This window comes from Hermetia illucens, chromosome 3, assembly GCF_905115235.1.
Source record: "Hermetia illucens chromosome 3, iHerIll2.2.curated.20191125, whole genome shotgun sequence".
In the NCBI taxonomy this organism is placed as follows: Eukaryota; Metazoa; Arthropoda; class Insecta; order Diptera; family Stratiomyidae; genus Hermetia; species Hermetia illucens.
The window spans coordinates 66,549,220-66,562,954 of NC_051851.1; the positions used below are offsets into that span (position 1 = coordinate 66,549,220).

The following is a 13,735-nucleotide window of genomic DNA, read 5'->3' on the forward strand; positions in this document are numbered from 1 at the left end:
TCGACGTTATCTCAATTAGAATATGGTACCAACTCAAGGAGCAGTAGCTTCAAAGACAGTCTTGCCGACTTCCCACTACGAATTTGTGAATATTTCCGGCAATAAGAAAGTGAATGAACTTGCAAGAAAGAGATCCCAATTATCATTTGCAGAACCAGAACCGCAGCTATGAAAATGGTTAACAAACAACTACTTCATCAATGGGAAAAAGCTTTACGGTACAAAATGAACGACAAATGACCGAAACCCTGACTCCTGGTCGTCGTGGATTTTGCGTCTTTCATATCATACTATGTACTTGTAGACTACTCCACATTTGCGCGGTGGATGTATGCTATCTGGAAAGACATCTAGCCTCTATCTAGTCCGATCTTCCCTGAGTCTAGCGAATTAGATAGGATTATTCACCTAAACGAACTTTGGTTGCAACGAAACTCAATCTATACAAGTTACTCATCTAGCCACCGTCACTCTGAATGTCTACATTTTTCATCGGAAAAGGAGGTGAGGTATCTCAACAACGTTTACACCTCCAGACATGTCCATAACGAACACTTCCAAATACAGTTTCTGTTGAAAATTTTTCGAGACGACAATGATGATGGGAAAATAATAAAGAACTATGAACTCACGCTGACCTGTTCTTCGTAGATAAAGATTTGGAAATGCCATTCCAAAGTGCGAAAATATTTAGACTTGCAAATGCGGGGGCCGTCAAATTAAGTAGATTTGTTCACTAAGGGGCATCAAAGATTTATTTCAGAGCTCGCCATCCATGTACATCCAGTCAGTTACGCGTGAAGGGTCCGTATTTGTGAAAAATAATTCGGCCAAACGGAAACGAGATAAGGAAAACCGGTACATGGATGGGTTGAAGATTGGCAATAGGCGGTGTAGGCAATGAGCGAGCATGTTAGAGAAGGGCATATGGTAATTGTTTTTCATGCGTGTAGTTCCCGGGATAAAGAAAAAAATCAGTATTTGGAAGAATTTGTAGATGTAGACAAAAGTGAAAGTTGTTTGCGGAAAGAGAAGTGCAATGAACATAACGATAGGGTAATGAAAGAGCATGCATGAACCCGATTGACAGAGGTGTGGAAAGAAGTGGATGGAAGTTGCAGTAAACCAACTGTTTTGAAGAAAATTAATAATTTGAGAAGCAGTTATCGAAAAGACCTGAAATAGTTGAGGGAATCCAAAAAAACCGGTTCATCTTTCGATGATGTGCACAAACCGAAGCTATGGTACTTCCGCTTACTTGCCCTTTTAATGACAACCCGTAAATTAAGGAGCGACATACATTCTGATAATGATAGCAGTGAAAATGAAAAATTAAGCGTAGTGTTGTGAAAACAGTTCATGTTATACTTTATTATATCAAACAGTAGATTGTTTAAAAGGATTTTTCTGCCTATACTAAATGTAAATGCTAATTTTTTTATTTTAGTGTTGTGTAGAATTTATTCTCCGTCCTGGTCAATGAGTACACAGGTTGCGGTATAGGTACAACGTATGTTAATATTAAATTTCAATCAATGAAGTTCAACTGCCATTCAACCATTCCTTCATTGACGAAATAATTGATAAAACATTCTCCAACATTTCTCGATGCGGTAATGGTGTTTCCAAAACTTGTTCGCTGTAAACCATATATATTTCCATGCTGGTAATTATAATTCAGTATCCCGGCACTTATGTTATCGATATCGGAGGAGACGTGTTAATCAAAAAATTGTGTAGAACGCATGGTGCCATTACGACTGATTCAACTTTTTTTGGGCATCGCATATTAATATGCGTGCATGTGAAATATTCGGAACCGAGTGTTTAAGATCCCAAGGACATTCTCCACTATACGTCTAGCTCTAGAAACCCGGTAGTTGTGTACTATTCTATTCACAGAATTTATATCAGCAAATCTAAATGGCTTCAATATATCTGTTCGCAAGAGAAAGTCAATGTCCGCAACAAATACATAAGATAAAGTTGTGAACAAATTTTTAAAATTCTCTTTATGTGGAATGTTCAGTATACCGGGCTGCAATACATTAAAAAAATCCGTGTTCTGTATAACTTCTCCATCAGATACGTGGCCATTGTGCCAAAATCGCACATGATGAATCGATAACTCGCATCCATTATTCTCAAGAACACCATACAATGTTGACCTTTATAATTGTAAAACTCGGATCCGCTACATTCTGGCGGGGGCGGGATTATTGAGACATGCATCCCGTCTACTGCTCCTAGACAGTGTGGGAAATTCCATCGATGTTCAAATTCTTCGGCTATGTTCTTTCATTCTTCTGTGGTTCGTGGACACTGCAAAAAATAAAACACAATTTTTGGGAATTACAACTGTATTATGCACACATCCTGCACTCATCGACGATATATGGCAAGCTGGACAAGATTTTTAGTGCCTACATGTGTTAAGTACTCGTCTGTTTGTGTTTATTGGTTACATATTTTTCATTAATTCATAAAACTGGAGCACCCAAGTGAACAGTAAAGAAGTAAGTACAATTGCTGTAATGAAGTCATTGACATATCTGTCCATCTTCAATCTACTCCGAAGTTCCTGGTTACAGTGTTGAGCGTTCAAATGACCAGAAACTACTCCGGAGACCTGATGCAGATGATACGAATAAACTTACAAAAGAAGTTTAGATTAGTGCGAAGGATCATTTCAAGCAATAAAAAAAACGCTATGACCGCTATGAGAAATATACGTGACGACCAAAGCGGTGAGCAGAAAAATTCGTAAATAACATTTTTTTAAGGTTGAAGGTGGCAATAGCTTCCCAGGTTTCAGGTTTTATTTTTACAAGTGCATTACGGTGATTTTAACATTGAAAACTTAATGTCTTCAAAACTCTACTGAAAGGAGAACCTCAATGTTATAGTCAATCACGGTGTTTCAGGCAAAAAGGTGAAGAAATTAAAACGCAACACTATCTCCGTCGCTAGTAGTGGTTTTTGTTTGACATATATCGATATTTGGGGAACAACTTGTCCCCTTCTTCAGTGCCGGGTCACAGTTAGATACTAGACAGCTACCTCACTCCCTCTTGCCCCTCAAGGGGGGAAATTAGTGCGAGTACACACGATTTCAAATTGTTTTGCCCTTGAGCATGAGCGAAATGTACAGAAAACCCGATCAGCTGTGTTTGACATACCGCCCGGACTTGGCAATGTATTGGTGAGATTGGCAAGGTTTTGCTTATGTATAAGTGAATGCGTGAAACAACTTTTTGCTATATGGGTGAGCACGCCGTAGTACCAGAATAGCAAAAGCTCACCGATCTCTCTCTAACCAATACGATTTGACGAAGATTATGCCTTTTCCTTGTTTAGCGTCTCTGATGTGTACAGATAAGCTTCTGCAAGCACATTCGCAAGTGGGGTCATTTTTGTAAGGGTACTGCCTATAGTAGATCTACTGTGGTACTGCCTATAGTAGATCTACTGTGTGCCGGGTGTTGACTCCCAGGAGCAACCAATGATAACAGCTGCAGGTAGACACTTTCTTCCATTCGTAGATAATTGTGTCAATCCTTGGAACTCACTCTCAATTCGTTCAGTAAATTAATGTCAGAATACGTGTTTTCCATTAACCACTACTTTTTGCTCCACATTTCATGATTTTTTCTAAAGCGACAATAGTATCCGCAACTTCATCGCGTCAGAAGTTGAACTGATGATGCCGTTTGACTTGCCGATACGCGGATGGTGTTTTCAGTTCAACTTGTGGCCGGGTGCACGCGGCCTCTACCGGCGTAACTAACAGACCGAACTGTACTTGAATGGCTTGACCGTGCACGTGGAGTCGTAAGACTTCGGACCCGATGACGCAATCGAAAGGGAAGATCCAGGACGAATTACATCCTCCATCGATGTTCCGCCTGTCATAATATTGGAGGATTCTCCTGGTTATAAATGTAAGTTTCGTGGGTTAGAGAGGAGTGGAAGCGGACAGCCTTAAGTTGAAGATTTAGATTTAAAAGAACTTATCAATTAATACAAATAAGGTAAATAAGACGAAATAAATTAACTTAACACTACTTAAGAATGTTAAAACACTCAATAGAATGGGAAACATTGCGGAAAACTTTTGCAAGAACTTACCACATTTAATACCAATATTCTATTGGTGCAGGAAACGGAATAGCTCACAGGTGAAGTAAATGACATACATATGGTTGTAATGCATAGCTCTAACTACCAGCAAGTTAACAGGAAACAGGAGTGGAGTGGTACACTTATTTGCATAAACTTGCTTACACCGCCTGCTTTCGCCAAACAAAAGATTTTCTTTTCCAGATTCTTTGCTGAAAGAGGAATCCTCGTACCTGAAAATACCTGAAACTGGAGAGTTGAAGATGAAATTAAAGTCCGCCTCTTCCTCTTCCTACAGATAAACTTCACCCTTTTCGATTTTGTTCAGGCGATAATTTATGAAATAGTATGCAAATTTTTTGGGGACAATAAGAACACTACCTTTTTTCCCAAAGATCTTTGTATATCGACAGGAGTTCAAATCATCCCATTGATCGTAAATTCAAATAATTATAAAATCTAATTATAATTATATAATTATAAAATCTAATTTCTCCAATTAGGCGGAGGCAAAACATAGCCAAATAAAAAGTTTTGAGAAAACAGTAGATGTATTCAAGCGGTGAATAATGGGATCATCAACGAATGGACTAATCCCGAAAATCCGACCGACATTGTGGCACTTGGCAAACAATGAGAAGGACAATAAGGATTCTGAACAAAGAATTCAGACAAGAAGACAAAAGTCTATGTATCCTAACTGCCGCGCCATTGACAATGGAATATCTGTACATGGTTCAAAAATCCCCTAAATGTGGTATAGTGTGTACGTGCTTAACGTCTACGGGTCATCGGTACCCATTCGCCGAAATATCTTTGAGCTCCTTCCAATTCTTCACAAGAGGCCTACGCTCCTCCTATAGTGTGTTTCTAGGGAGACCACTCATCGACCATCATTTAATGGCAAAGCATGTGTGACCTCTCCGCTGGCAATTCCACCTTCTGATCAACACATCAACTTAATGTTGGAGTTGAGATGTTTCCATTTCTAGATTTAACATAATACAGCGAATATGGATCCACCGCGATCAATGCTTTAAGTAACAAAATCAAGCTCGATGCCATCGTCAGCAGAAACAACGCTACCAAGATAAACAAATTCACCGATGTAAGAATGCGATGACTCGTCAGACTGCAAACTTTGATTTTCTTGGTATTTATCCGCCCGTGCTTGCCTCCTTTCCAAATCGAGCCAATTTAGCCAAGGCAATTGACTCGTTATATTATTGGTTCATTGAAGTCCACCATATCCTCTGAACAAAGCAGCATGGGGAGCGCTACCGATAACGAAAATGAGCAGTATCGGTAACAGAATGCAACGTTGTCAAACTCTGCTTCGATCTCAGATACCTCAGAAATTTTAGCTCGATGCAGCACGGCACGTTTTCCTCATATGTCATTCTGATAATAGGTATTAGTTTCCCCGGAATGCCTCCCTTTTGATATCCCTGTTTACGCTATCGAAAGCTTTCTCAAAATCAAGGATAATGATAGAGAAGGTTGATCAATATTCGAATATAAAACTTTTAAGAATATTTCCATCCTCCTTTTGAAGCTGCTCATGATTTAAAGTACGATACTTTTGATTACTCACTAGGTAAAAAACATCTAAGACGGATCGACCTAAGCGTGGAAAATTTATAACATAAGTTGATAAATATGCATAGTGCTGATAACTCAAATCCTCCAAACGATGTTGTTTGACAGATCAAGAGGATAAGGGCATTAAAAGCATTTTAGTAAGTCCAAGCAATCATAGCGGAACTCCTGGGGCTAGAGCTTTGCTAAAATTAATGATAACAATAGCCAATGGGCGATTGACTTCGAGATTACGTCTTTCGCAGATTGATGGCTTGGTGTGCTTTATAAATACAACGATATCTAGAGGAGGCGGGAATAACGAGATAGTATATTCGTTATTGCCACCTCCTCTAGATATCGAAATAAGAGTATTTGGTGTAAATCGAGCATGGACTATATGTTGATAAAGAATTCCTTGTAGAAATTTCCTGGAAAAGTATAGTTGAGAAAAGTACGAACTTGGTTGAAAAACAAAAATGATTTGATAGAAAACGGCTAAATATGTTTATTGCAAAAGTATTCTGACGACCAGTATGCAGTAAAACGTAACCAAGTTACCTACAGAACAAAAAATCAATTGTTCAGATGAGATTATATTATTAGAAAGATAAGAAATGTGTTTGATGCACAACATTTTTATGATGTTTGCTTTCTTTCTCCTTCGGTCATTGGTCAGAAAATTTAGAATCTCAACAATGTTTTAAATTAATATAAAATTGTTAAAGAGTGCTATATAACAAACACTATATTCCACCAATCAAAACCTTTAATTAAGACTTTGTATAAAATATCAAATTAAAAAACAAGTAATAAATGCACCCAGATTAATCTCTAACGCATTTCTTATCCTGATAGTTTGACACAGGTATCAGTTCCATGATATGGAGGCAAACATAATTGATACTTCTCCTGTAACGCAAACGGCACAAATCGGCCGCCCAAATAGTGATATTCTCCAGTGAAATGACGAGCGCACATTTTCGGTGCTGTCAATGATATTAGCAGATTTGGTTGAATATCATCTGCAGACGGTCCATTCTCTACATGCCAACCGCTCGGTATATCTACACTGTAAAATTAAATAGCTGTTACCTGAAATTTGAACATTTGAAAATATAATTACCTAACAATAGGAATACCACTTTGTTTCAACAAATCCAGAATTGGAACAAATGCATCGCGCACTGGCGGTTTAAAACTGAAGCCAAAAATCGCATCAACAATCAATGAATATTGTCCTTTTGCTTGGTCAATTGACGGGCATTCGTTTATAATTTCCACACCCATTGAACAACATTGATGAGTTAGATTTTTATATAACTCCTTGTCCGTGCGTTTGGGATAATATACTGCCGGTTTGTAGTTCATAAGGGCTAAGTGGCGGGCACATACTAACCCATCCCCACCGTTATTTCCAGGACCGCAACAAACCAACACATTTTTGTGTCTATTTCAAAGAAAATTACATTTCGTTCGTCGTCAAATGTCTCTTTCGATATGATAAGACTTACGATTCAGCGGAATAGCATTTTGCGATTGCATGAGCACAACTTAACCCGGCTAGTTCCATTAATTGATCAACGCTGAATTTGTATTCATTGAACAGCTCAACGTCCACATTTATTGCCTCGGTTTGATTCAAATATTTCATTGTGCTGAGGAAGCGTGGCTGACACACTCTCTGAAATTGGACATTTTCAAACAATTTTAGAAAATAATTCTGATAGCAAAGTTAATACATATTATAATCTTCAAGCACGTATGTACATACAAATATAACAAAGCATCAAAAACGCAAAGTTAAAAAATACTCGCCCTCTCTACTAAGAGAGAAGCTAGTTCCCATGCTAGACCTTGACTAGGGAACCAAAAACTTCTTCCTTTGTCGTCCCTGAACTAACATAGATATTAGACATGAATCTCCGAGGGTATGGAGTATGGGGTATGAGGACCCTTCCCATATCCCGTCTATTCTGAATACCTACTCAGAGAACATTAAAATACCAAAAGGCTATGGAATTCCGATACTAGATTTCCGGGTTTAATTCAAGGAGCTACCTTCTACGTAGATCATGTCACTGAATTAGTTACCTTGAATTCGTTACTCTTACTAATGATTTCATTACTCTACAAATGAAAATGAACACAGAAGCAGAACAGAAGTGAGAAAGAATAAAGGGCAAGCCTAAAAGTACAAAACTAAACAAACTTTTGATGCCGCCATCGATCTGATAATGTCAGTAAATTTCCGAATTTGATACAGTTAGAATTCCTATAAGTATTATTATGTCCACATTGTATCTGAGGATACCACTGTTAACCTTATGCGCTATAAAAATATAACAGGCAGTATGAACATGAGTTAACCTAACTCGCCAACTTTAACGTAATATTTGGCTGTAATTCAGCAATTAAAACTATTATTTTTTTAATCGATCGGAAATTTCGTTACAAATGCGACCTTATCAGAATTATATTGTCCAAAATCAAAAATTATGAATGAAGCATTCTAACATGATTCCAGACCTAGATCTAAATTGGGTGTTTGTGCCAGCCATTATGATTATTATACATAATTTTAAAAAAAGCCCTTAGGCCCTTCTTCATTCGCTTCATCCTGTTATCTTGAAGAACCTAATTTCTTGGTTTCCGTAGTTTTATTTATTTTCAGGTTTTTGATGGCTTCAAAGAAATAAAGACTTTTGAATCGACTTTTTAAAAAGGCGCTAATCATGTTTAATACTTTGGCCGTACCATTTGATTTAAAAGCCTGGGTTATAGGGAGTAACGCTATGTGTTTCCGCTTCATCATTTATCGCACACACTAAGGAGACTGACTCCATCCCTCTGTGCTCACTTGTCGCTGTAAGGCGTATTTAATGTAGACGTTGAGGTATCGTCATTGCCACTGATGAGTAACAATGATTCAAAACAGCACCCAATACTGCTAGAGCGGGCTAAAAACAAAAATGGCAAATCGTACAAAAAAAGCCATGTTTTTGTGATTTTTTTTCTAACGACACAGTTAAAATTTATTTACTCAACCAATGGTACATTAAAGTATGACATTCGAAGAATGTCTCATCAAATTTTTACAAAGAAATATTAAAAAATACGGCAATGGCAGCAATTGTTCGGACGTGTCTCGAAAAAAAGTTGAATTGCGGTGCCCCTCATAACTTGATGCTGGATCATTTGAAATCAAAAAATCAAAGTTCATTCGTTAGATAATAGTTTTCCCCAGGTAACGCTGTCGAGTTTTTTTTTTCCCAAATTTTTTTCATTTTTTCGAACACTTTAAAGTGAAAAACACAATTTTGTGGAAAAAAATCGGCTAATTTGTTATTGCAAAATCAAAATTATGAATAAAAAAAAAAAAAAAACTCGACAGCGTTACCTCGTAAATGATGTACAGAAATAGTGTTTAAAATTTCAAAAGGATCGGTGCAGTAGTTTTGGAGTTATCAGGGGCACCGACTTTGAAAACGTGAGTTGTGGGAAAAACGCTTTAAAGTTTTAATCACAAAAAAATCTAGTTAAAACCTTTATAAGCGAATTTTATCGACATACCTCACACTGAGTCATCAATGCCAGGTCCATAGAGGATGTTGCTATCATCGATGATGTCTAATGCATCTTTTTGCTCCTGCCTACGAAGAATCCTGCCTTTTTTGGTTTGTCGTTCAGCTTCAGCTCGGGGCGTTGGGGTTGGTTCGGGTATAGGTACAAAAATCCGGCAGGTATAAAAATACTCATAACTTCGTCAATTTTGCTCCAATTGACTTGAAAATTTAACACAATATTCTTCAGATATTACGGATTGAATTTCGAAAATAAAAAAAAAATGAAAAAAAAAAATTACATACCTTACCCCCCCCCTTAAGGAAGCTTATCCGTACACAAAAGCAATGTATGCAAATTAGATACCGCTAGTACACACATGTCTATCATATTGGATACCAGTCGCTAACTTTATTAGCACATACATACATGTACATACCCATGTCTGCCTCGAGTAATTGGCACTAATATAGAAATAACTAAAAAAGTTCAAAAAGAAAAACTAAAATGTCCCCATGTGCACTGTCGTTCATGTTCACTTTATATGATGATGACGTCATACACCTCTTAGAGTGCAATTTACGTGAAATACACCTTCTATAATTTTGTTAATAATAATTAGTTTGCCTTCAATTTCAGAAAGATGCCCTGTATTATCCCTTATAACGATGCCAAACTGTAAGCTTCAAATTGGATTCAGGGGGATTTTCGGGTAAATTTCTAAAATATGGTTGAATATTATTAGTCTATTAACTTTATTTGAACCGTTATCGGAATGGAATGTATTTTGAGGTCGAGATTTCATACAGATGCACCGTTGTAGTTTTTTTTTCAGACTTTTCGGTTGAATATGTTCTGAGAACAAAAACTGTTTCACTTTTTTTACCTCAAATGTTGGGCCCTCACTCCCTTTAACTTGATACCCCACATGACCATATCCTCTGAGAAAAAATTGTATATCCCCCTCGTATGGGGATCCCCTTCTCCCTAAACTCAACACAAACTGGCGCCACTTGCTATATCTGGAGGGATTCACACGTTCTCAGCCGTTTCCGAATAAACCAGGTGTGATAGACAGACAGACATTGAATTGATTTCAATAAGGTTTTATTTCACACAAAACTTTAAAAAAACGGAAAATGCGTTTCACAAATGACAAAAAAAGATTGATTTAAATCGACTTAAGGTTATAGTTTTAATTTTCATGATCTGTGAAAGAACTAAAAAATGTTGAATAGCCGTCAGATAGGAGGTTTAAACTGAAACTGGACACCACAAGAACACAGAAATAAAAGCAAGGCGTACAATCAGCAAAATAGCAATCTGGACACCGTCGGAAGAAATACGTAAGTTGCCGGAAAGAGAGTAAAAGCTTGTGTATGTACTTTGTTTCACTACAAGAAGGTACAGCTTGTTGGAGACAATGTGAAAACAATCGGGAAAAATTAAAAAACCTTTACCAAGATTTAGTTACATTCGGCTGAATTTTTTTTATTCTTCGTCGAGAAAACGTTTAATCAAGTGTTTTTTTATTCTAAATGGAACGTTCGCGAAGTCAGTCATCGATGTAATCCCACAGGTTCTCAATAATATTGTAATCCGGGGATTGCGAGAAGAGGGTTCGTCCATCTACAGACAATTTTTTTCCACGGTTTCGAGGTGTAATCTTGATATATCTTGAATGTTTGACGAGTAACTAATTTATCTGCACTGGCATGGATTTTTTAAAAATATTAATGTATGTGTCTTCGCATTCGCAAAATTTTTGTTGCGCTCGAATTCCAGCTTTACATTATCTTTGTAATTTGCTCTAAATGAGATTTTTTGTTGTTTTTTTTCATGTTTTTTTCGCCAATTTTCTTCACTTTGTGACCATCTGGATGTATATTACGTTCTTATAAAAAGTACGTTTAATTAGTTTTACGCCCTTTCTAAACAGCTATATGCTTCGTTCGACGGTGTTCGGATTTGAATTTACTCACTGTATTCCGATATGATTCAGGATCAAGTCAGTGATCCGTGAATGTAAATTATCGAAACATGCATGTTCTTTCCACAGTATATCACAACAATTCATATATCACGGGTCGTAAAAGGTTTTTTTCAATAGTAAAAACGTTCCAATATTGGAGTGGCCAGCACGATCTTCGTATCCCAACATCCTCAAAACCGCTGGCAAGTAATACGTTTTAGAAATAATGACTAGACTGTTTTGTTGTATTTGAATTTAATCTAAAACTCTAAAGTTCAGCTAGAACTGAAGATTTTAACGGTGGGCTATTCTTTTACTTGAGAGTGTATGCATACAGTATGTCAAAAAGTATGCTGCTCACTTTTCCGGAATTTTTTTAACTAAATAAAGAAGACAATATTCAATTCATGTCATCAATTTTTCTTTATTATCTATTCTTTAGAAATAAGATGAAAAAACAACACTTCACTCCATTGTTGCAAAGAAAAAACAAAAACACATATAAACATCATCATTACACATCAAAAATGTATTCGTCTCTATGCATTTTCTCTTGAAATATTACCGGACAATAGTACCTACCAAAACTTTTTGATGCGTAGGGAGTCGGCATTCCCTTGTAGTCCTTTTAGGATTATATCTTAAAGCGACAGATTTCAAAGGTTGTGAGATAATAATTAATGAATTGCAAGGACCGAGAAACAATTATGAAAGAGCAAAAAATTGTAAATAATTTACTTAAACAAGGTCGTACATTCAAAGAAATAATCAAATCAAAAGGTGTCTGAAAACAGGAAAGTGTCAAAACACCCGAAGATTGAATTAATTGGAAGTGAAAAACGGCAAATAGTGCGAAAAATTAAAAAAAAAAAACAGGCAACTCGCGCCAAAAATACTTGCTGAGGGAAGAAAGAGGTAGGGAAAACCTTATCGGATGAAACTGTATGGAATGTTCTTCATGAGGCTGAATATCATGGACGTACAGCTCCGTTAAACCGTACATTAATAAAATTAACAACAAAAAACGGCTTGAGTTCGCAAAAATATACACGAATCGCTCCCTGGACTTTTGGAAAAAAAACTCGTTTTCACAGATGAAAACAAATTCAATATATTTACATTGGACGGTAAAATAAAAATATGGGGGAAACAAAACTGTGAAATGGACGAAAAGAATCTAATACCTACAGTAAAACACGGAGGAGGATCGCTGCTGGTATGGGGTAGTTGGTTTGCACATTTTCGATGGGAATATGGACCATAAAACCTATAATAATATTTCCAAATCTCATCTTCACACAGGTATGGAAAGTATGGGGCTATCTGCAGATTACATTTTTAGTAAAAGATAATGACCCGAAACACTCCAAAAAGGTTGGAAACTCCACCACAGTTTCCAGATGTAGACGTTACAGAACAATTGTGGGACACATTGAATGCAATCCGGGACAGATATATTTCAAACAAAAATGACTTAGGAATTACTCTTCAGGATGAATGGAGAACCATTTCAAGAAGTACAACAGAAAATATCGTAAATTCAATGCCAAGCCGATTACAAGCTAATATTAACAACAAAAATAGACTACAACGCGATGCCGACTCACTACGCACCAAAATGTTATGGTAAATACCGTTATCTGGTAATATGTGAAGAGAAAATGCATAGAGACGAATACTTTTTTTATGTATAATGATAACGTTTATTTCGTGTTTTTATTTTTTATCATATCAGGGTAATAATCCTGGGCGAGGGCAATGCTGATATTGCCTCCTACAGTGTCCTGTAGTATACCCTTACGGTCTTAAAATGAAGCGTTCTAACACACTTCAAGGCCCTGATCCAATATGGATTGTTGCACCAACGATTATTATTATTATAATTAAGAACGGAGTGCTTATTTTTCATTTTATTTTTAAAGGTAGATAATAGAGAATAATTGAACACATGAACTGAATATTGTCTTTTATATTTAGTTATGAAAATCCTGAGTTAATCACGGAAAACGTGAACAGATGAATACTTTTTTGACAGTGTATATTGGTGACATTTCCTCTCATTCAAGAAAATATTCTGAACCATTTTGAGTCGTAAACATTCTTCTTTCCCCAAGAATGATGTTCACATGTTCTGTAAAGGTCAAGTTTATAATTTTAGAATGGTAAGAAGGCAGAATTTCAATGGCACTTTTATCAAAGCAAACTAAAGCCACACAAAAAGACGAAAACACATGCCCTTTTATGAACTTCTCATTCCTCCAAAAGCAAAATTAACAGTTCTTGCAATTGCCTGCAATCAACAGTCTTTGCACTTACTTTGAAACTTCGGCAAACAACTTTCCCGGCACTCAACATAAAGAACGTAAATTGGAGTCGCCTTCTCTAACCTCCGACACTCACTTTGACGACGTCTTGCCGGGGAATCAGCTGTCCAAGCAACAGAAAACAATCTGCCGGCAAATGACAAACCAATAACAAATACCCACGACGGCATCTGCTGTC

General features: G+C 36.8%; 1 protein-coding gene and 1 long non-coding RNA gene across 2 annotated transcripts; one reads left to right on the top strand and one right to left on the bottom strand.

Moving 5' to 3' along the window:
• The first annotated feature begins 3,362 nt into the window (after positions 1-3,362).
• On the top strand, positions 3,363-4,437 carry LOC119652974. Its single transcript, XR_005249626.1, has 3 exons — positions 3,363-3,518; positions 3,658-4,031; positions 4,091-4,437. It is a non-coding gene; the product is annotated as an uncharacterized LOC119652974 (long non-coding RNA).
• A 2,011-nt stretch (positions 4,438-6,448) lies between these two features.
• Positions 6,449-13,707, bottom strand: LOC119652973 (NAD(P)H-hydrate epimerase). Its single transcript, XM_038057380.1, has 4 exons — positions 13,550-13,707; positions 7,212-7,381; positions 6,824-7,147; positions 6,449-6,769 (listed from the first exon to the last, which is right to left on the bottom strand). Exons 1-4 carry the CDS (start codon positions 13,586-13,588, stop codon positions 6,544-6,546), a joined length of 759 nt encoding a protein of 252 aa, XP_037913308.1. The 5' UTR covers positions 13,589-13,707; the 3' UTR covers positions 6,449-6,543.
• Positions 13,708-13,735: the final 28 nt, after the last annotated feature.